At 34.2% G+C, this 24,903-nt stretch overlaps 1 protein-coding gene and 1 pseudogene across 1 annotated transcript; one reads left to right on the top strand and one right to left on the bottom strand.

The window, feature by feature from the left end:
• Positions 1-630: 630 nt before the first annotated feature.
• LOC120135558 (probable WRKY transcription factor 40) lies at positions 631-24,401 on the bottom strand. Its single transcript, XM_039151834.1, has 6 exons — positions 24,390-24,401; positions 21,260-21,269; positions 1,820-1,905; positions 1,674-1,733; positions 1,263-1,592; positions 631-1,163 (listed from the first exon to the last, which is right to left on the bottom strand). The coding sequence occupies exons 3-6, from the start codon at positions 1,889-1,891 to the stop codon at positions 681-683; spliced, it is 945 nt and encodes a 314-aa protein (XP_039007765.1). The 5' UTR covers positions 1,892-1,905; positions 21,260-21,269; positions 24,390-24,401; the 3' UTR covers positions 631-680.
• LOC120135567 lies at positions 15,357-22,844 on the top strand (annotated as a pseudogene).
• Positions 24,402-24,903: the final 502 nt, after the last annotated feature.

The following is a 24,903-nucleotide window of genomic DNA, read 5'->3' on the forward strand; positions in this document are numbered from 1 at the left end:
TCCATCCAATTCGTACACGAAATCTGCTGCTTTGACAAAAACACATATAACATCAATCTTAATTTACCTTTAATTAAAATAAAACTTTCAATTAATCATTTTTTAGTTTTAATGCACAAATTTTGCTATAATTTTAATTTGGTACAATCAATATCTATACATAAATATATTTGTTAAAAGTATTATTTAATACCACATTGAGTATTTTCGGATTCAATTATGTTTTGGACAATGACATTTGGTTGACTAAGCTAATATATGGAGCAGAAATGATCATCAGCTGCAAAGTTTGAATTTAAAAGGATTCGTTAAAGAAAATTAGAGGTAATGGGAAGACATATTGTCATTACAATAAAGATATAGTCCGTGATTCATTTGAAAACGTGCTATAGATTAAAGATGTTTTGGATATTCGATAATCATATAAATTAGGGTATTATGATCCCCAAACCTGCGCTCTCCAAATGGATTTCCCTTCTGGATTGGCGTTTCAAGACAACGGCAAGAACGGACCGCAAATTGCTTTGGCAAAGAATTACCTTCTTTTCTTTCCCACTTTTTTAAAATTAGATTCAATATTCTATTTACATCACTTCAATTTTTAACTATCTCAATTAATTTCAACAAAATGAAGAAAAAAAACTACAGAATTATGGATATCTCCCCAAGTTTGTTGAATTTCACCACTTCTGGTCTAGTACTTTTCCAGAAATGGCAGCAGCTAGTGCTGCTGTGAACTTTGGGTCCTTAGTCAAAGAAGCCGCCATTTGTTGAACTAAAATCTGTTGAATCACTGGTTGATCAACTTGTTGGGTAGGTTTTTTTGTATCATGATCCCATCCACCTGGTTTCATCAAGTCCAGAGTTACAACGGGAGCCGAAGATTTGGCGGGGGCAGAAGAAGAAACAGCAGCTGAACGAGGGTTGTTGGCTCCACCATTAATGGGGTTTAATGACGATAATGCATCCGGATAATGGTGTGCATGGTTGTGCTCTCCTTGATAAGTAGCCACCAAGATGGAGGGATCTTCAGCACTTCTCTGCACCTTCTTCTTCACCGGGCAACTCGGGGCGAAGGAGCACTTGAAGTATGCCCTGGGTGAGGGGTTATCTCTTGTGACCTTCTGACCATATTTTCTCCATTGATATCCATCTCTCACAATCTGTAACACAGACCGATTACAAGAATTTTTCAGAACAATTAATACTCGGAGGCTAATTAACATTATCCGGCGAGAAAAAATAAAAGTCTAGGGACTTACCAGGCTGTTATCAGAAGGATCTGTGCGTACGTAGGCTCTGGATATTTGGGCCTTACTGCACTCATTAAGCTTTTTGCATGAGTTTTCATCACTAGAGCTGCTCTCGGCGTTTGCAGTGAACCCAATCACGGTGCTACTGTTATCCTCACACTCGGCAGCTTTCCTCTTCTTTGAAGATGTTGCAGCAGCTTCACTTTCTGAGTTCTTGCTCACCAATTCCTTGTATTTGTTTTGCAAAGAGGTGTAGTGTTCGCATAAAACTGTTAGCATCTCGGTTAGCTTCTTGTTCTCGGCTCTAACCCGGTTCAATTCCTCCACCAAAACTCCAGTCTGTTAAATCCAAAATAAACAATCAGTATTGGAATATCTAGTGAAGACTTCCGATTTTAACCAACTTATCCACAAACTGACCTCTTCTTTAACTGGTACTTGGACATCAGAGGCGGCCATTTTCCCATCAGATTCTCTCTTCTGTTTCAAAAAAATTCAAAAGCTTTTATAAGCCCAATGATCTAAAGCAACAAAAACCAAATATTTTTTTCCTCACCCCAACTCACCAGAGCTTTGTTAGTACGATGAAAAGAGTTGATGTTGAGATCCAGGGTCGTATCCACCCAAGCTGATTCCATCACTGAAATTTACACTATACCACGAAAGAAAACAAGAAGCAGAGCAAGAAAAGAGCAGGTGAGCTGAGTGAGTCTGAAGGATTTGTGAAGAAAATAAGAGATTAATGCCCAGAAGCGAGGAATATGGGAATTATATATAGAGGAATTGGTTTAACCAGGAAAGTGAGTGGAAATGAGGCGACATCCCACTTGGAAATAGCCCGCTCACGTTGGCAACATGTCTACATTCATACAAACAAATAGTGGAATAAAAATAAAATTTGGTTTTCCGAGTAAAGAAATATTGAAATTCCAAAGGCGATGTCAAGGTCAAGAGTCAAAAGGTGAATCCCCCCAACGAGGAAGAGGACATAGATTTTGCACTTGGAATGACTAAAACAACTAAAGAAGGTTCGTCGTGTTGACCTTAATATGATCATGTCCACTTTCTCTCTATCAGCCCACCTCACCTCTTGCCCCTCTCTTTCCATGTTCTTTCATTTATTTATTTATTTCTAAACCACCGCAAAAATAATAAATTCTGATATTGACACGTTTTGTCAAGTGCCCAACGTGTTCTTTTACTTGATAATATTTTAAATTTCACTTCTATATATACTCAATTTTATTAGAGATAAATAAAATTTATTTATACAAAATACATTTATAAAAGTTTATTAAATAAATAAATATAAATGAACCGATAAATAATTTATATACATATTTATTCATCTTGTGTTCACTTTTTAAAATTATGTTTTATAATATATATATGAGTTAGGATCCACTTACCCATTGTAAAACTTTTAGTTTTACATAGATTTAGGATAGTTAGATGAGTGAAAATAGATGGCTAGAATTGACTCCTTATTTTTTTCGATGAATAACTTTTCATTTCCTACTGTTAATTTCAATCATCTATTTTCACTTATCCAACGATTCTAAATCTATGTAAAACTAAAAGATTTTTACATTGTGTAACAGAATCCTATCCCTGTATATATATCAAGGTTTACCTTCTCTTTTTTTTACAGGGATGATCGCTATTTATAATCTGTTTCCACCTCTTGAAATTTTATAAATTTACTCATTTCCAGAATTTTCAAATTCTCTTATATTTTAGATTTTTTTGTGCATTTTCTATTGATAGTCTGTTTTCGCCTCTTGAAAATTTATAAATTTGCTCCCTTCTAGAAATTTAAATTTTTGTCTCCTAATATAAAATATTGTGTCCATCCATACTTTCCATCTATACGTAATATGTTTCCATATCATCGAATTTTCTCATTTTGTAAGTTTTCTTCAATTGTATTGATCTAAGTGGTTAAGAGACTCGATATTCTCCCTAAAAGTTACGGGTTCGAACACCGACAGGGTTATGAGTGTTCATAGTTAATTGGTTGAGAGTTTTTGAACATATATTACATTGTATTTACCCATATATATAAAAAAACCTTTTGTTTTGATGAATTTTGTCAATGATAACTCATTATATTTATTTTACTATTTGAGTTTTTTTTAAGTTTATATGTTATTAATTATGTATCTCAATAAAATTGATCAAATTTCATTATATATAATATGCTTTATTTTATTTTTGATGAAAATTCAAATCGTAAAATCACGTTCAGAGCTTAATTAGTTCTAATTTTATGAAAATTTTCAATTAAAAATTATTACATCTGTCATTGATTTATATTATCTGCTGGTACATGGACTAATAGTTGTTGTTTTCTCTTTACTTTTTAGTGTAATAACAAATGGGAAGCGAATGAAAGGTTGTTTGTTCGTTCAAGTACTTTTAAAAGAAGATTTTTTTTTTCGTTTCATTGAGGATTAAGGGGAAGAGAAAAAACTTCGATTATTTAAGACGAAACAGGGTTAAATGAAGGAACATATTCCTTGAATGTTTTTTTTGGATTTAGATATTTCTTGAATCTAGATAATAGCGATTGAAATTTCGACCCGTCTTTCCCGTTGCCATCCTTAAATTCTCTACTCTAGTGGTTTATCTTTTTTTTAATTAATCATTGGTATCCGATCTATTGACCGACTAATCCAGATCGAATACTGTAGAGGTGAGAGCGACCCTCCCAACCCAATTTATTCCATTCACAAACGCCATAATTCAAACATCTGACCTTGCATAAGTGATCTATTGCTTCATTCCACTAGACCAACTGTTTGTTGGTGGTTTATCTTTAATTACGCTATGGTATATTGGTAATCATCACGTGGAAAATAATGGTTAATGCAATAAACAATGAGGGATTAAGAATACAAATATAAACAAGATAAGATACCCTTAGTTGGTAAGACCTACTCTAGTTTATCCGGTTTGAATTATATAATTAACAGCACGAACGCACGATTTATACACGTTTCCAAAATAAATAAAATGCTTGAAATGGTGAATGTAAGAAAATATCAATATTAAGACTAATCATTGAGTTTAATTGTTCATCTTCCCAAAACTTATTACAAACTCAATTGCGGAATTAACTTATTTTTTTTATGTAAGCATACCATACTTGTCATAATCATTTTTTTAAAAAACAATTAAGTATTATTTTAAAAAACGATTATGATTTTTATTTTGAAAAAATTAGTGATTTTGCAATTAATTTGAATTAAATTGAAAAGGAGTCGCCATCAACCTTTGTGTTAGGTAGGTCGAATAACTAAAAACGTCTTTTAAAACAATTTTAAGAAAAAATCATTTTTTAAGAAAAATTCTGTCTGTGTTTACTAAAAATTCATTTTTAAGGGTTCGAGAGTCGATTGGGCGTGGGGAAGGGTAAGCACCCCTACAACACCAAAAATTAGTACTGTGTCGCTTATATTTTGTCGTAAATGGTGGAAATTATGAATTCACATATAAAGTTAAACTATGATCCGTTTATTGAAATTTAATTAATTTACTTTAAATTAACTATTTAAAGAAAATCCTTTAACTCAATAAGAAATCTTGAAATTTGCAATCATTCGTCGGGAAAGTTATTTTAACCATTTCTCATTCGTATAAGAATATTCTACCTTCGACTATGTAAACAATGCTAATTGAATATAAATTGACAATAAACATTTACGTGAAATAAAATAAATTGTTATTTAGAGAAACATGCATCGCGTTGTTCGATTTAAAATACGAGATGAATTAATTAACAAAATAAAGTTGATTTATTTCAAATTCATATTTTGTTAAAATGTCGTATCAGATCGCATCACTTCGACCAAGTGAAGCTTTCCACGCTCATTCTATAAATCGGTGTTCTTGAAAAACATTCGAATACCATATCACTAAATAAGGAAATAAGATGGGAATAAATATAAAAGTAAAAATAAAAATAAATATATTTACAATATAAAACTAATAATATTCATTTAATGTTGTACATAAAAATACATAGCATGAGAAATATATATATAAAAGGGACTAAAACAAAACAATAAATTATTACACATCCAAATATAAATAACCACATAGACATATTTGAAAATTTAAAGGACTGAACTGGTATTAACAGAAATTAGAAGGGCCTAAATAGTAAAAACAGAAGTTTAAAGGACTAAAATAGCTAAAACAAAAATTCGGGGGATTGAACCACAAATATAAATAAACATCTTCCCTAGATCAAAAATATTAAAAAGTACAGGCACTAGAAGTGAAAATAACCCCTACACAATATTAAGGACTAAAATAAAATAACCAGAAACATAGAGGACTAAATAATAATTAAACCAAATACCAACAATGACTAAAATGACATAATTACAAACATTGTGACCAAAGTCAAACATACACAAACATGACAAAATAAACAAATTAGTGACTTACATGTAAGTGATGAAAAAAGAGGCTCAAAATAAAACATCATAAATTTCATTAATGGCTAAAACAAAACGTTACAAACTAGGAGGGACCTAAACTGTAGTTAACCCAAACGTTGAAAACACGCAGAAGGTCCCTCTTAAACGACACCGTTTAGCTCAATATATATAAATCATACCCAAAGGCCAAAATTGCATGAGTTTCTCATTTGGTTCATTTCACACAGAGAGAAATGAGAGAGAATGAGAGACCCTCTCAACTTTTCCTCATCGGGGAAAGAATAGCCGCCTTACATCGGCGGTGGCCATGGCAGCTCACGGCAGAGCTCACGGTGGCCGGAGAGAGAAACCTTCTCAAAAGACTCCTCTCTCATCCCACAACTCGAAAAACCCGACCCTTCTCGGCTTAAAAACCTCCATATATCCCTAGATCTAAAGCATACCTTTTAGAAAAAAAGGGAAAATATGGCGACTTTTTGGCTTTCAATGTCTAACTCATGTAAAAGGGTTTCTCTCTTTTAATATTTTCTTTCTTTTTGTTGTTGGTTCTTGATTTGTTGCTCTATATTTTATTTTTTTATTTTTTATTTTTTTGGTTCGAGTGGATTCCCCCTGTCTTTGTATTTTCTCTCTCTCCAAAACCTCCTTCACCGAATGCTATCTTTTTCTTTCTCTGAAAACTCTCTTTTATGTCTTGCATGCTTGATTGGTGGATGTGAGTGATGTTCTCTCTGGGAGGGTATCATTTCCCCTAGATTTCCTCAGAATAACAGTGCTAGCAAATAGATGATAACTTTTGATTTTTTATTGTTTTTCCTCTTTGCCCGATTTGCCATGTAAGGATTGTTGAGTTGATGGTGGTCACTGTTCGGTGCAGGTGGGACAGTAGGTGGCAACAGTGGATATCAATTAGGGTTTCAGACCCTAAATGGATCAGATCAGATATGTTGAGTGACTAGGCCGGTTCGAGTTTCAATTCGGGTCAGCAGTTGGGTTCAGATCTCCATTGGGTTGTATTAGGGTCTTGTAATGTTGTTGGGCATGGATTGGTTTGAAATTGGCTTGCAAAATAATGTAATATGTATTATTAATAATAATTAATAATAATAGTAATAATAATTATAAAATAAAACGGGTGTATATAATATTTATGTTGGAGGTTTAGATAATCGTACATCCGTAGAGAACAAAATCATTTAAAAAAATATTTGATTAATTCAGAAATCAATAAAAAAATAAATTAATTTGTGTATCAACTAAGAGACGTGGGAAGAAAGAAAAGGTAGAGTTTAATTTAGCTTTCAATTTCTTTCGTCTCCGTCTCATTGACAACTGAAAAGGCCAAAAAAAACAAAAGAAGAAAAATCTAAAAGTTGGTTCCAACTTGGATTGTGATATGCTTTCACACTTGAAAACCCTCCCCATTTGGATGAGAATAATCAGTAAGCCTTCTCCAAGCGAAGACATGACTCATTTTTTACCAAAGTAAATCAAAGGTTCATACAAGGTGGCAGTTGGCAACCTTGTTTTCTTAGGTAAATATCACTCTAGTCAATCCGCAGTCTTAACCAATACTTGAAAAATCGAACCTGGACTTCCAGTTTCAAAACCACGAAAAACAAGCACGGAAGTTGATTTACAAGGACTAGATATGTCGGCAACGCCAAACATCGATTTCAGACAATGTGAACAACTTGGTTGATTAGGCGGCTGGAAAAAGAGATAGAAGCTGCTACAACCCCCCAATGTGCGGCCACCGTCGATACAATTATACAAAGTTGCGTATAGGAATATAATAGCTCGCTCATTGATTTGTTTATCAAAGGTTGGTAGGAAAATAAATGACCAAATCTGGGTTCCATATACTGAAATATTTGCAGGTTTTGAAAAGTCCCATTTCAGTAGACCATATGCATGTGGACTCTTCCTTTGTTTTCTTCCCTCTTTATCTAAGTCTAACTAAAAGGATATATAACGAATTCATTGATTAATTGCATTTTCCTTTGAAAAAACTGGGTTCTGCCTGCTTGATTCTCAGGATTAAATGCAACTCTTGACTTGTTTCTCAACTGCAAAAGAAATCTAATCTCAACTGAATTGTTATTGCCCCTCGTATCATTGAATTCCCCCCCCCCTTTACTCGACAAGTTCAAGTGTATCTTCTTCCTCGATTAAACTCATCCCCTTGTAAGCTCCACCGACTTAATTGTGAAGAATAATTGGTTCACATGTGGATCCTGCATACTAATAAGTCCAGCAATAAAATTTGTTTTCCAGGAACCCAAGCCCCTTCACGTGATCAGCAAAACGACGTGTGTTGGCTGACGCCCTATACTCTTACGTAAAAATCCACTACCAGTTGAGGTTGAATTTACAATAACAAAGTAGTAAGTGGGAGCCGTTTTTCATTTGGGGTTTTTTCATAGTTTTGTCTGGGTTGATCATGACTATATACAATCTCCCACTACAAGAAAATATACCTTTAATGACACACGAACGATGACACATGCTAATTTATGACTTGCAAAACATGTGTGTCATAAAAGAAATGTCATGTTTTTTAAAATCTGAACGATTAATGACTTACAATAATGTGTGTCATATTTAATAGTCATAATCCAAAAAATTTACAAAAACACGGAGTAAACTTTTTAATTATGTGTCATCTTTAGGAGTCGTATTCTAATTTCCCCTATTACTTTCATCCTTTCCCGCTTCTTCCCCGTCTAATGTTTTCTAATGTTTTCATTCTCTCATTTTATCTCCTGTTTTTCATCCCGATTATCTTCTTCTTGTTACGCCCAAGTTTAAATCCAAGCCTCTGCCGCCCATTTCCGCCTCCAACGAACTCGATGATCTCCGTCTCTTCCACCGCGCCACCGTATCTCCCTCCGCCTCGTCCCACATCTCCTCCTCCTCTTCCCCTAAAATCGCTTTCCTTTTCTTGACCAACACCGACCTCCATTTCCTCCCCTTTGGAACCGTTTCTTTGGACACACTAAAACTTCTCTTTTCAACGAGTACGTCCATGTCGACCCCATCGTCAACGTGACCCGAGTGAAAACGATCTCTTCATTTTCAAAATATTTGGCGGCCGATTGTGTTTAGTGTTCCCGGCGATTTAAAAGGTGCTCGCGATTGTTAACTTGCATATCTTTTCCAATTATACCCAATGGTTTCTTTTCCTTATTAGCCGAAAAGCTCTCATTTTATTTTCTTAGAGGTCAGCTTCTTTGTTTTCGATAAATAATTGGGTTTCTTTTGCACGCGATTCTTAATTTTTAATATTTTATCATCGAGGATGCGGATTTAGAAGCTTGGATTGTGAACTCTTGCTTGTACTATTCATTTTAGGGTTTGTTAATCGATGTATCTAGTTTTCGATTTTTTTTTATTTCCGTGTTTGGAGTGACTAATCTATTGTTTGGCTTGTTCAGTTCAGGTTTTTCTTCCCTTATTCGGGTTAGGGTTTTCTAATTTTGTGGATAGTTTTGGTTAGAAGGTTCATCGCTCGAATTCATTTAACAAGTGTGTGTGACTTTGAGTTCATTAAGTTTGACTTCACACTTTCTTGTCCCTAGTTCTGTGTTTCTTAGTTCTTTAGAATTGTATTTGATGCAACTGAGTAATTGTTATGTGAAATTTGCAGTTATGTGTAAAGAGTTTTGAAGTTTTCATATGGTCTTTCACTCATTGCAACGTCAATAATGACTTTCAATTTGCATTTAACTAAGTTCTTCTCGTTGACGTCCGTAGTTGCTCAGAAAATGTTGCAAACTATAAAGAGTTTCAACGTTGGACATTGAATTGTTTAATTATTCAACTGGGTAGGGATTGTCGTTTTCTTAGTAAATTGTATTATTTCGTGAAAGATTATATTTTCATTTATCTCGAAGTTCTTTTTGAGCAGTACCTTACTTTTGTTGTCCGCTTCCCTTTATATTCCTCTGCCAATTGTGTGTTTTGATTTATCTCAGAAGGACTAAAATTTTGGCATCTGGTTGATTGACTATCCAGGTTCTCAGCAAAGATTGTGAAGTTGCTTTGCATTCCCTAATCTTTTTGCCAAGTTTTTAAAGAGTGGAGTTATATGCCTTGGATTTTAATGTGAGAGGATGGCATGTTTTAGGAACTATTCAAATGAAACAGTCTCACATGGTGTCTTGGAAGAGCAAAGGCATGGGCAAAACATTGGTCAGGTTCTAAGATCAGCAGAGAATGAGGACATAGATGGGACTGATAGTGAAAGAGAATTTGGTATTAACATGGATGCATAATATCAAAGCGACGTGGTTGGCATTTCAAATTTTGAGCAGAGTAGGCTGCTTCGTGATATAGTTACTGATAATGGGGCTGATATTTTAAATTCTAGTTTTCAGCCAGCAGGAAAAAGAACAGTACCCGGGAATTGGAGTTTAAATTTTTGGAAGGACTGTCGGCCTATGGATCGCCATGGTGGACCTGATTCTAGTTTGGAGTCAAAATCAGACCATAAGAATTTTGGAAGGTTCAGTGTATTATTCATCAGATGACAGGGATGATAGATTAGAATCGGATGTTGATGAGGCATAAAAAGATATTGGCAAGACTCAAAGGGGTCACTTTGATGTCCCAGCTGATGAGATGTTATCTGATGAATACTATGAACAGGATGGGGAAGGGCAAGGTGATACAATGCATCATAGAGGCTTTGGCAATTCTGCTGGGTTAAATATTAGACCACAGTCAAAGCATGTTTTTGTCGGGAGCAATATGTCCAGGAGTTCAAGACTGTTAAATTACCGTAACTACAATGATGAAGATGATGACGATAACAATGTTGATGTTGATGCAGATTATGAGGAAGAAGATTGTAATACACCTTCCCTTCCTGTCTTCATTTGTTTCCTTATTTCTTAGTACAACATTTCTTATTGAGTCACTAAGACTTAATAAATCAGTGTTTTTTTATTGATTGGCTATATATAATCCTAGCCTTTAAATATGCAACATTATTTTTGTTCCATTGATTTTGAGATGCCAAGTTTTTGATGTTTTATTTGCTGAATATGATCCTCATGATGCAAATTTTGAGCCTAACTATGGACTTGCAAGTTCTCATGCAGGGAATAAGGTTATTAAATTAGTTTTACTTCTCAACTTCTTTTGTTCTAGTTTTAATTTTATGATTTTATGTTATTCTCCTTCACATTTGAATTTTTCTAAAGGCATATTTTATCCAATCCTTTCTTTGGCGTAAGGGAAAGATAACCAGGAAAATATTAGAATGTGAATTTTAGGATTTGAAGCATGTAGATTGATGTTACATGGACTAGGGATCGAGTGTCGGTATAAGTATTTGCTTGATAAGTGTAAATTATGTTTTTGACAATCTTTTACTTGAACTTTTAGCTGTCATGACCCTCTGGTAAAAAAAAATAAACTATTTTAACAACTTAAAGATGGAGCTTTTTAATACCATGAATTTAATTATACCATGTAAGAGAACATATTCGTTACTATGCTGGGGTTAAGTGTAGGGGTGAGCAACGAAACCGAAAAACCGACACGAACCGAGTAAAACAGTTCAGTTTGATTTGGCTTTAAACGGTTCGGTTTAAAGGCTTTATTTTTTATTCGGTTCGTTCGAGTTTTCCATATGGAACCCATTTGTTCCATATTGAATCGAATAGGCAATTTTTGTAAAAAAAAATATAGTTTCAAGTGATTTTTTCATTGAAAAACCGATAAACCGAACTGAAAAAACCAGCTTCGGTTTTTTTGGTTTTTTAACTATTCAGTTTCGGTTTAAATATTGAAAAACCGTTTATTTCGGTTCTGTTCAATTTTTAGTAAAAAATCGAACCGAACCGAACCGAATACACCCCTAGTTAAGTGTTAGGAATTTCTTCCTCTTGTAGAATGTAAAAAATAGGGTTTCACAACCTCTTCTTTTGTTCTACTAGAAATGGTGATGAATACTACTGTGTAACGATATTCAATTATAGGGCCACAATTAAGATTATCCATAATAAATTATATTCTTAGTTGGTCATGAAGCTTGACCCTTGATGGTTGTGTTGCTTATGCCTTATTATTTGCCTGATGTTTCTCCCCACTAATTTAGTTCTTAAACAGAATAAAGACTGAGATGGTGAATATTCTAAGGAAGAAGATTATAGTAATGGTGATGAAATAGATGTTATAGATGAAGACGATTCTTATCTTGAAAAGAAACCCATGGGCAGGCAACATATTAAAGTTGGGCGTAATAATGTAAAACCCACTAGAGAACATAAATCCTCCAGTCGACAAAGAAGAGGGAGATTGTCTTTTGATGAGAACGATTACTCAGCTGAGGATTCTAACAGTGAAAGCAATGGGGATTTCAAGAGTATGACATGAAGAAGTGGAAATCATCATAAAATTAATGTTCATTCTAATATGGCAACAAGCATGGGAAGACACAATGAAATTCGTACTTCTAGTAAGTCAGTCAGGAAAGTATCATATGTTGAGAGTAAAGAAATTGACGAAGGCAAGAAGAAAAAGACGAGAAAGGTGAAGTTTGTTATTTTGTTATGGTCGATACCCTATATTGTTTCTTAGTAGGCAGGTTTTATCTTTGATATTTGATGTAATTGCTTATAAATTTGAATTTTGTGAATTTTAGTTGTATATTCTTCATATCCATCTTATGTGATCCTGTCTAATTTGTTTTGCACCAACATTATGGTTGATTATGTCCCTCTTGCTCCCTTGAGATTATTGACCATAGTTCTGCAAGGAATGCCAACAATTTATCACAAGAACCGAGTAAGTTGAATTTTCTCAGTAGGGAATTTAGATGTCCTTTTATCATCAAATTTTTATGTATTTTTCTGTTCTGGTCGGAGTATATACCTTTGCACCTTAATATTGTTCTAAAACTCTAGTAACCAGTTTATGATGTAAAAATGATGGAGCTCATTTTGCAGTTTCGGTTTAGTCGTAAGAGTCTGGCTGGAAACAACATTGCTGAACTCAAACTTGATGGTTGATGAAACACAACTAGAATCAGGAAGCCTCAACTCCATTGGAATTGAGAATACAAAATTGCTAAAAAATCTGATAGAGTTTCAAAAAGTAAGCTGTCACTTGGTTTGTTGAAACATGAGTGCATGTTTGTGCATAAATATACTGGACCAAGGAAAGTGTTTTCATAAGTTTAATGTGCATATTAGGAATGTGTTTGTTCAATATATTGCAATTAGTAGAACTTTATTATGTCGTGATATTTTGAATCGACATATGATTACAATATTTTTGATAACTTAATGTGAATATATTGTATGCAAATGGATTGCTTATATATATATGATATATATTTAGTATTATGAGGCATTAAATGTTTTAGTTTGATTATTTGTCAATCTACAATATATATATATATATATATATATATATATATATATATATATATATATATAATTTACGAAATACAATCATGACACACGAATGTGTCATCTTTTTTAATGATGTGTGCTTCAATGAAACGCAATGTAAGTCATACATGAGTGCCATATATTTATGATACACAAATATATGTCAAGCAGATTTATGACGGGGGCTTCAATGACGCGCAATGTAAGTCATACATGCGTGTCATAAATTTATGATGCAAAAATATGTGTTATCTTAATTTATGACGGGGGCTTCAATGACGCGCAATGTAAGTCATACATGCGTGTCATAAATTTATGACGCACAAATGTGTGTCATCTTAATTTATGACGGGAGCTTCAATGACGCGCAATGTAAGTCATACATGCGCGTCATAGATTTATGACACACAATTGCGCGTCATAAAAAATTCATGTCGGTGGCTTCAACGACAGGCATTTGTGTGTCATCCGCACCCATAGTTGACGCGCAATACGCGTCATTAAAGGGTATTTTTCTTGTAGTGTCCCATTACCACTTTTTTCGGTTCATGTTTTATGGTGGTGGGGTGCACTAAATTTGTAGTGGGAAAATGTTGAAAGTGTTGGGCTTGATCAGGGCAAAAGCAAATTGGTTATAACCTATGTATCTTTCCCATTGTTTATGTTGGGAGAATCTGATAAAGCATCTAAACTTTTTTTTTTAAGTTACAACTTTGTCTTTGAGATTGGTGGGAATCCTTAAAAATTTAAAGACAAGCTCGGTCAGAGATTGGAATTAGATGATATATACCTAATTAATTATTCGGGTAAACTACATATTAGTCATCCATCTATTTCGATAGTTTCGTTTTGGTCATCCAACTATTTTTTTTAAATTATACCTAACGGTACATTTTGATTATATTTTAGTCCCTAGTCGCTAAAAAATTAACAGTGATGTTGACGTGTTACCATAAAATAATATCATATCATCATTGAAAAATAAAAAAATACAACGTCAATAATTACATTTATTCTTTTATCGACGAGTGACTAAAAAGTAAATAAAAACGTAATGTTATACAATATAACCTCTATAAATTAATAATTTCTCTGAAATAATAATTTTCTCGGTCTCGACTTGAGCCCAAGGTCTAAATTAATAATTTTGATAAATTAATAAGATAATAATTTTTAGAAAGACCCTTATATAAATTTATGGTCCCTTTAATATTATAAATTAATAATTTTATAAAATTACAAATACAACTAGGACAACTTAGTAAAATATGATTTTATTGTTGTTTGTTTCTTCTTAAAATTTAAATCTAGTTTTATTTCATTTGGTCATCTCTAACTTTTCTTATTGCATCCAAAAATTCTGGTATTGCGTTCTCATATTGCAACGAAAAATTGTAAAGAGTTGTTGTCGCTATGGGTGCTTCCTTCCGCGTATTTGGTCGCAAAGACAATGCATCATCTTCAGTTTCTTCCTCAGTAGGATTTTCAATAACCACAGTTATAATTTATTCTAAACTTTGAACCTTTGAACATGTATCATTTTCAACCGAGTAATCTAAAAGGTTATTGACTTCCATTTTGTTGCGGTACCCGAGGTCACTAATCATCCTATCAAGTTCATTAATAATTTCTTCAGTAGTTCCTTTATTTAAATTAATAAATTATTAATTTATCAATTAATTAATACCTATTTAAAGTAATAAAATTATGTGGTCGCGACATGATTAATTTATAGAAATATCACATATGATTCAAAAATAATAATTAAATGATCAAAATAAAACTACAAACATAAATGAGTGCCTAAATATTATATTTTACCTTAAATATTTTTAATACAATTCGATGTATCTTTAATGTCATTACAAAATCTGATCATTTAATCATTATCGTCCTTTAAAAAATATATACACCGACTCATATTTTATTTTTATTTGTATTATCATATTTTTTTTAAAATTTAAATCCTGATATATTTATTATAGGTAATTCATATTTATTTTAATTAATTTATAAAATATTTATTATTTTATCCAAATCAAATCGAAATCTTAAAACAATCCAAACTAACAATAATTCTTTTTTGTTTAAGAAAAAATAAACCTTAATTACAAAGAACAAAATTCAAAAAGAAATATCAGTGAGCCCATGGTACGGTAAAAAGGATCCAAACAATCATGGGCTTAACAATGATCCGAACCCAGATATAAAAATCCCTACTTCAATCGAAGCTCAGGGAAACAAGCGAAGAATAGAAGAAAAAATTGGGAAGACGAAAGCGTATGCTTGTTTTTGGTTTGTTTTTACTCGATATATTTTTGGGTTGTAGAAGAGAAAAGCTACAATGGAAAATATGCAAGTAGTGAATAACTTTGTAGCAGCTTATTTAAAGAAGAAAGGATTCAAAGAAGCGGAACAATTGTTAGGGGATCTTCAAAACAAGGACTCCGCTCCTATCGATTTCCACGACGACCCTGAACTAGCTAAGTTTATTCACCGCTTCTCCCAGTAAGTTCAAATGCAAACCCTAACTCTCAAATTCGACCAATTTCCCAATCTCATTCGTTTTCGGTTAACTGATATTGTTATCAGCTAGCATTCTATAGTGCGGGATCAGTGTTTGGTGTTCATGTCCGGTTTTACTTTAACTCCGGCTAGGGGAACCGTTCAGAATTGAAACTTTGTTAAGATTATGTGGAATAGTGTTAATCGGTTGAAGTTGAGTTCGATAACATTCCAAACAAATGCAAACTTTGACTCTTAAATAAGAAATTTCCAGCGTAATGACCTAAATTGCATGTCGGATTAAAATCAGTCGCATGTTTGTTAAACATGAATGCATGTTTCAATGGTGCAATAAAGAATGCCAAATAAAGAGATTCTTTTTTGTGTGGAAGATGAATGCTTTCCTTTTTTGGTTGAATTTCACTGTTTATTGTAGGTTTCTTTTCCTTGTTTCTTATCACTCTTCTTTTTTCCAGGTCGGAGGATGGTGTGGCACGTTACCAGGATGGGTATAGCAAACTGAGGTCATGGACTTATAGTTCGCTAGATTTATATAAGGTAATCGATTTTGATATTTAGTGTACGAGTGCTTAAATCAGTGACATAATATAGTCTTTGAATGCATGCAGCATGAACTGCTTCGTGTGCTTTATCCTGTCTTTATACATTCGTTCATGGATATGGTGGCAAAAGGACATCTGCAAGAGGGTATTATTAGAACATACTAGACTTAATTTTTTCTTGTATCCGTGCTGTTATTGACCTCCTGAAGTGGGCTATACTGGGAAAACCTTTGATAAGTTTGTCTCAAATAATTTTGATTTCTATTGCAGCTAGAACTTTCTTCAATACCTTTCGTGAAGACCATGAATTGATGCACTCACGAGACCTTCAAAAGTTGGAAGGGGTTCTTTCTCAGTCTCATTTGGAGGTGGCATACTCTTCTTTTCCTTTTTTTTTACTTACTAGTCACTGCCATTTTTTTTGTACTCACCATCAGTTGTTTCCTTAATCAGGAGATGGAATTTGCTCGTTCTCTTAGGCAGAGTAAAGTTAACATCAAGATATGTCAGGTAAAAGCGTAAATTGTTTCTTTGGTAACTGCTAAAAGATAAGAAAAGAATATATTTTCCTCATTTTGCGAATTTGTTGTCAATCACGGCAGTATTCCTATGATCTTCTGTTGCAATTTGCATAAAACGCAATCCATGCAATGCTTGGAGTCATCAATGAACATTAACTTTCAAGGTGATGCCATTTTCATTGTTCATATTCTGCATGTTACGTATGCAAAGAGGTGCTGTTTTGATTATTGTTTTCTTTGTTTCCTTGCATTTTTCTCTGGACAGCCCCAGTTCCATTTCTGATGATGCAGAGGTTGTAACACTTATTGGAAGCTGCCAGGATGCAGCTAAAGATAAACCAGAAAGAAATACATTGGGGAGTGAGTTGCTGAACTGGTCTTATAATTATATATGGATTTAACAGATATATTCTCCTTCCATTAGTGAAAGTAAAAGGGTTCCTGCTGTCATCAGCTCTCTACTGAATCCTATTTGTACTCCACTTAAATATGCATTTGCATACTCTTCACATATTCTATTTTTTTTAACTTTGAGCTTCTATATACTTCATAGTTGCTTGAAGATTCCCTAGAAGAACGCTTCTCCTTCCATTAGTGAAAGTAAAAGGGTTCCTGCTGTCATCAGCTCTATACTGAATCCTATTTGTACTCCACTTAAATATGCATTTGCATACTTATTCACATATTCTAATTTTTTTTTAACTTTGAGCTTCTTATACTTCTCATAGTTGCTTGAAGATTCCCTAGAAGAACGCTTGGAGAAAGCTGGAGGTTTGCTTTCTGATTCTGAAAAGACAGAAGAAGAGAACAAAGAGGGGGATGTAGATGAGACTAAGGTACTTTTGCTGTAAAAGGTCCTGTAACAATTCATTATATTCCTTCAGCTTTTGAATGAATATATTTTACTTTTCTTAGTTTTTAGATGTTCAGTTACTGTAGTAGGATTATGAAGTTACTGTGTGATTAATGGCTGAATCAGGTTTTTGTTCTTTAATTTGCTTTATCTGTTTCTTGTTCAGAAAAGATCAGTTGAAAGTGGAAAGCAAGGTGCTTCAACGAAAAGTTGAAAAAGGAGAAAGCTCTTAATGCAACAGCAAAAAGTGCTCGTCCTGAGGCTAGTGCAACCCCAGCTGCACCACGAGTCAAATCAAAGCTCCCTTTGCCCTTAATGTACATTCTGTAATTCCCTCTTGATTTTCTTATAAGATGTAAGATGATTCTTAACAGAGTGTGCTGAACTTTCACTGAATTAAACCACCATAAAATTATCAATTTTCTTTACAATGTGAAATGAGAAAAATGGAGAGAAAGGGAGAGAGATGGAGAAAAGCGCTTGAATGTACATCACTTCTATTATCATGTTTGTTATAATAAGTTCTTAATGGGTACTATATGGATTTAAATAAGTTTTGAATAGACTCTAGGTTATTCTTAATTCAAGTCTTTTTTGATTTTAGAGTATCTAGAACCTTTACTCCCCTTGGAGCAAGATTTGTTTGGTCTCTTTCCTACTAGCTAATGTTTGTGAATGATCTGTTGTGAAGAAAGGGAATTCTCTGCATGTAAAATCCATGGCAAAAGCCATAATGCTCACATTGTTTTGCTATGCTGTGCGTATGCTGTTCCTTTTTTTTGATAAGATTTGAAGGCCTCATTAAAAACCTCCTCGATTAATGGAGCTTGTATAAAAGCTTCTTAATCATCGGAAGGAGGAAAAGAGTGCCTTATAATTTTCATTATAGAAAATAGAATTACAACCTTGGAACAACTATTCCAAAAAACCTTACAAACAATACAGGAGCCAGAAAACCAACTAAAGAAGCCAACAAAAAATCAACCTATACCAGCCTTTGCTAAACCATCAGCATCCATATTCGCTGACCTTGCAACCCATCTAACAACCCCCCCGAAAGTTCTAAGACTATCAACAATATCTCTAACAATAAAACCATATACAATTGGACATGAGTCAACATTATTTATCCAATCTACTGCAACCCTGCAATCACTCTCAACGATCAGCCTATCTTTAACCCTTCCTTGAAAAGAGGCAAAGAAAGAAATACCCCTTTGAATAGCTTTAAGTTCCTTCAATGTTGGAGGTCCTGAACCAGCAGGCTCCTGAAAAGAACCTAGGATTGCACCAGATTGATCCCTCATAAGACCTCCAAGACCTGATTCCTTCCAATCACTGCTAGTGGCTGCATCCACATTTACCTTGACGAAACCCATAGGGGGAGGTAACCAAGGGATTATAGAAGACTTCAAGAAATTGTAGGACGATAGGAATCTCCTATAGAAGGATCAGAAATTAAAGAGTCCTTAGTAATAGAAACATCCTTTCTTTGCTAGAAACCAAGAGGCCAGCCTAACTCTTGTTAAGAAAAATAATTCAGACTGATCAAGCTTTCCCCCTTCAAAAACAATAAATTTCTGATTTTCCAGATTGACCAAATAACAGCCCCAGGAATGAAAGTCCATATTGCAGAATTGGATTTCAACTCATCCTAAGCTAGAAGAAAACTTTTTGCTTCTGCAGGAAACACATAACTAAACCTCCAAAAATTTAGAAATTTGTTCCACAAAGACCACGCAACCGAACAAGAAAAGAATAGATGCGATGAAGTTTCTTCAACCATTCTACTAAGAGGGCATAACTCATCCTCAATACCTTGAACACCTCTTTTAACCAATTCCAGAAATGAACATCTTCTGAACCTGATCCACACCTCTCAACACAAGAACCAACTGTATAAACACCGTCCCCACTACCTTTCCAAATCAAACCATCACTAGAATCAAGAGATAGAGAAAAAGAAGAAATGATGCTCACCAAATTACACCATTGTTCAAGCTCCCAATCATTTAAATTTCTTCGAACTTGAACATCCCAAATCCAACCCGAAGAAAGAAATTCCCCAAACTCACAAAGTTTACCGTATTTATTAGTAGAAAGCGAAAACAGTCTAGGAAACATAATCTGAAACGGAAAATCAGCAGCCCAGCTGTCTTGCCAAAATCGAACATGCTTACCATTTCCAACGTGAAAATTGCACAAACTACGAAACTTAGAACCAAGGAGTCTTGTTTGTAATGGTTATTAACCACTGATCTCCATAACCAGGAAGATTGAGTAGAAATTTGCTATCAAACAGTAATCTAGAAGAATCAATGTTGTATTTGCTACAAATAAAATTCCTCCAAACAAAACTTCTCTCATTTGCAAACCTCCAAGACCATTCCCTAGCAGTGCCCTGTTCATACAAATCAGATTCCGAACTCCCAAACCTCCCTCATTCTTTGATCTGCAAACATCATCCCATTTAACCCAGTGTATCTTCTTATTACCATTTCCCCCTCCCCATAAAAAATTAGACATAATTGAATTTAGAGACTTAAGGATAGAAGCTGGAATCTTGAACAAAGATAAAAAATACGTAGGCAGTGAGGAAAGAACCGATTTGATCAAAACCAATCTCCCTGCTAAAGATAGAGTAGCAGCCTTCCAACCTGCTAATTTAGAGTGAAAATTCTGCACCACTGGTTCTCAAATAACAGAGGAATTCTTAGTAGCACCTAGAGGGAGGCCTAGATAATTAGAGGGGAAGTTTCCCACTGTACAACCAATAGAATCTGCCCAAGTCTTAACCTCCTGTTGGGGAATATTAATCCCGAACAATCTGCTTTTCTTAAGGTTCAGTTGCAGTGCGTATGCTGTTCCTTGAAATTATTTTTCTTATGCTTGCCTCAGGTCAACAGAAGTAGAGCAGTCTATTCTTGAGGACTTAAGAAATCGTGTACAATTGAGCAGTGTTTTATTGCCATCTGTCAGCTTTTATACTTTCCTCAACACACATAATGGGTAATGTCCGTGAATAATAGTCGTCTTCATTTATAAATGTTTTCAGACACTTAACGTGCATTATACCTGTGTCAGTTTGAATTGTTCATCAATATCCCAGGATGGATCTTTGGTTGCTGGAGGCTTCTCAGACTCATCACTGAAGGTTGCATCTTACATCATGGCTTGCCTGATATATGATTGCTTTTTTAAGGAAACATATTGGTCGCTAATTTGATTTCTGCACCCCAGGTTTGGGATTTGGCAAAACTGGGCCAACAAGGTGGCAGTTGTAAGTCAAAAAGTGTTCCTTCCCCCCCCCAACCGGGATAACTGCAGTCTTTGTTGAAATTTTATCCCAAAATCCAGATATCTCTTTCTATATTACACTACGATTCTAATGTACCTGTTTATATTTCTGTTTGACAGAGAGTATTGCGTCAGCTATTTTGCAGGCTGAAAATGATTCTACTTCAAGTGAACATGTTGTGGGGCCAAATGGTGGGAAAAGGCCATATACATTGTTTCAGGGTCATTCAGGACCAGTTCATTCAGCCACTTTTAGTCCTCTTGGTGATTTTATTCTTTCTTCTTCAGCAGATACCACAAGTATGTCATACAATATTGCATTCTCATAGAGCTTGTCTTCCTTCAAATCTTGGTTTCTTCACCTCTCCCCACCTCCCTTCTCTCTTAATATTTTACTCTTGTTCTTATATTCAAACCTCTTGCAACCTTAAAAACATGGACTTCTTACAGTTCGCTTATGGAGCACAAAACTAAATGCAAATCTTGTTTGCTACAAGGGTCATAATTATCCTGTCTGGGATGTTCAGGTACATCTGATCTTCCATGGATGTTTGATAATAAATACCACTTCTGAAGTTCTCTCCCGTTCATTCTTTAGAACAAGTCATTTTTCCCTTTTGGTTTTTACCTCTAATACTTTTGATGCTCTTGCGTTCCTGCAGTTTAGTCCTGCAGGTCACTATTTTGCCAGCGCTTCTCATGATCGAACGGCAAGGATTTGGTCGATGGACAGAATACAACCTTTGAGAATAATGGCAGGGCACTTGTCCGATGTTGATGTAAGTAGTCTTGTATATCTTTCTTTTTCTGACATGCTGTTCTACATTTTATTATCAACTGCGTGGCCAATCTTTTCTGTTAGATCTGACCCCATAAAAAAGTTGCACCACTTTGATATCTAGAAGGAAATATGTTCGCTGCCAGATAAAAGCTTATATCTTGCACAGAGTTTTCTGGTTGTTATTTGTGAAAGTGAGGTACATGCTCTTGTTGGATGTTGTATTATACATCAACTGATCACAAATATTTCAACCCTTTTGTTTCAGTGTGTGCAATGGCATGCAAACTGCAACTATATTGCCACTGGCTCTAGTGACAAAACAGTCAGATTGTGGGATGTACAAAATGGAGAATGTGTTCGAATTTTCATTGGTCATAGAAGTATGATATTGTCATTAGCAATGTCGAGTGATGGTCGATATATGGCATCTGGTGATGAAGATGGCATGATCATGATGTGGGACATTTCAAGCGGAAGGTGCATTACACCTTTGATGGGTCACACCTCGTGTGTGTGGACACTAGCTTTCAGGTGGAAAACCTAGCTCCTAGTCTAGATGATCCAAAATTATATCTTGAAAATTCTTTTGTAAAGCAGGTTTCAGGCAATTGCACATTTGAATTTCTTAACATTTCTTCCCTGTTCTTGGACATTCAGTTGCGAAGGTTCACTTCTGGCATCTGGATCTGCTGATTGCACTGTAAAATTGTGGGATGTAACAACAAGCGCAACGGTCCCAAGGAATGAAGAAAAGTAGGTTTCACAAGTGGAAAAAATTTGGTTGCGCGATCTATATATATATATAGTCTCATGTCATATATTCTTGTACTCATGTCATATATTCTTGTAATTTTTATTTATGTTGTAAAATTGGTTTGAATCAACAGGAATGGGAATCCAAACAGGCTGAGATTGTTGAAAACCCTTGCAACCAAGTCCACTCCGGTATATAGTTTGCAGGTAAATTATTTTCTTCGGAATCAGATGCTTTTCTATTTCTATTTTTGTGTGTGTATATATACATGTTGAACTTTATGTTTTGGTCAGTTTTCTAGGAGGAATCTGCTATTTGCTGCTGGGGCTCTCAAAGAACATGTAAATCACACACTCCATTGACCTCAAATTTGATGATGTTGGGGCGCGGTTAGGATAGTCTACCTACTCTGAACTTGCACAGTAACAATATTCTATTAATGCTTTTCCATGAACTAACAATGTATCATTCCTCTGTCTAATAAATGTATTATCTTCGTTTTTTATATTGTAATAACACGAAATTTAGAAATCATTTATCAAACACAAGCGTCCTGTTTCGTTACAAAATGGGTTGGAAGTATATGCTATGCATGATAACAGTTGGATTTCCCTCGTAAAATAAATAGTTGTAAAGGACGCATGGCGTCAAATCTCAATTAGTTTGTAAAAGCAAGATGATTGATTGGAGCCCTGAAAAGTGTCGATTGATTGATTTATTTATTATTCCTTTTTTGTGTGTTTTAAAAATTAAGATGGATGTGTAATCGTATCTTCAAAACCTACACACTGTTAAAACATACGAAAATTTAGTAGTGAATCGGGATACCCCGTACCATTTAACATCTTGGTTTGGTTGACATAAAGGTGTAAGGATGTCATGGACATACCATTCTCCCAAAAACCAAAGGGTTACAAAGCTAAGAATTTAACTGCTACATTTTGTAAAATCATATGCATAAATGAGAACAAAATTCACTCGGGTGTTGCTTTTGCTATCAAAATAATTTTGGTTTCTTAATAATAAATAAATAAAGAGTAGAATAGAGAATCAAGGTCGGTACAGAGGGACTGAAGTTTCTGATGAAGTGAACTTTCTTATTTTGATAAGGATGAGATAAGGTAGAGTTTTAGATGAGATTAAATAGGGGTTTAAAAATTGTTTTAAAATAAAAAAATAAGGATAAAATAAATAAATGAATGAATAAATTTAAAGTGATTTAGATAAAGAAAAAATTGTGTTGAAATTAGCCTGAGGCTTCAGCTTTTGTCTCAATTTCATTTGATCATCGAAATAAATTTTCGCTTCCTTTTAAAAAGATAGATCAATTACCAATCTTATTCCTTTAGAAAATTGAGGAAATAACTCGAAGCTGTTTTAGTGCTTTTCAATCCTCATAATAGGGATTGAGTTGTCGCTTCAGCTCTTGGTTAAGTATGAAAATCATACTTAACATCTTTAAAAATAAAAATAAAAACAAAGAAAAACTTCGAAAAAGAAAAGAAAACTTTTATTAAACCAAAAGAAAGAAGAAAAATAAATTATGAATGTGTTTTTGGGCTTAACTTGATAGAGTGTTTATAACCTTCAAAATCCTAAAAACAAGGAAAATATAATTCCTAAAATAAATAAGAAATAAATCCTAAATGTAATTCTTAAACTATAAAACCCTAAAAACATAGACAATATAAAAGATAACTCTTAAAATATTTAAACTAAAATCCTAAAGATAAACATAGAATAAAAATAATCTTAAATATAATTCCAAATATTTTATTCAAATTCAAACTTTAAATCTCTTGAGATATTTGTATTCGTTCAGCTTCTATTGACTAAATATTCTAAAAAACGGCTAGCGATTTAACCTTTTAAAAACTGTCACACAAATTGTGTCATTCTAGAGTCATGCTCATGTCACCGATCGTGATCAAATAATAAAAAAAAATACAGAATGTATATTTTTTACTACTAACTTTAAAAAGTAAGATCATGCATAAAATAAATATAATACAATCAAATCAATAATAGTAAATCTATAAAATTAAAAAATTAACGAACAAATATTATCGATTTATAACACTTTGACTGTAAATTTTACTCTAGAAGATAAGACCGAATTGGAGAAAGCAGCTGAGACGACGTGTCATGTGAGAAGAGATAGTCCCACTGCCACTGGTCGTACAAATCATATGGCTATGCTTCCACTATCCCCCCCCCCCCCCACCCCACCACATTCTTTGCAATATTCCCATCATCTTTCCATGGCATTCAACTCGAAACAAGATTCATGCACAAAAACCCTTTTCTTCACCACTTGCCACTCCGGCGGCTACGGTTCAACTAGTCATCCACTTACAACAGTACAAGATATAATCTCAACTCTTACTTCGACTAGACTGCATCGCATCGATTTTCTCTCCACCTCGATCGGCTTCACAAAGTTACGGTCAAAATATGATCCACTGCCGCATGTACACCAACAACGCACCCTACTACAGGTTCAAATTCAGTCTCTACTATTTTGT

The sequence above is a fragment of the Hibiscus syriacus genome, unplaced genomic scaffold (assembly GCF_006381635.1).
Source record: "Hibiscus syriacus cultivar Baekdansim isolate YM2019G1 unplaced genomic scaffold, ASM638163v2 tig00001825_pilon, whole genome shotgun sequence".
In the NCBI taxonomy this organism is placed as follows: domain Eukaryota; kingdom Viridiplantae; phylum Streptophyta; class Magnoliopsida; order Malvales; family Malvaceae; genus Hibiscus; species Hibiscus syriacus.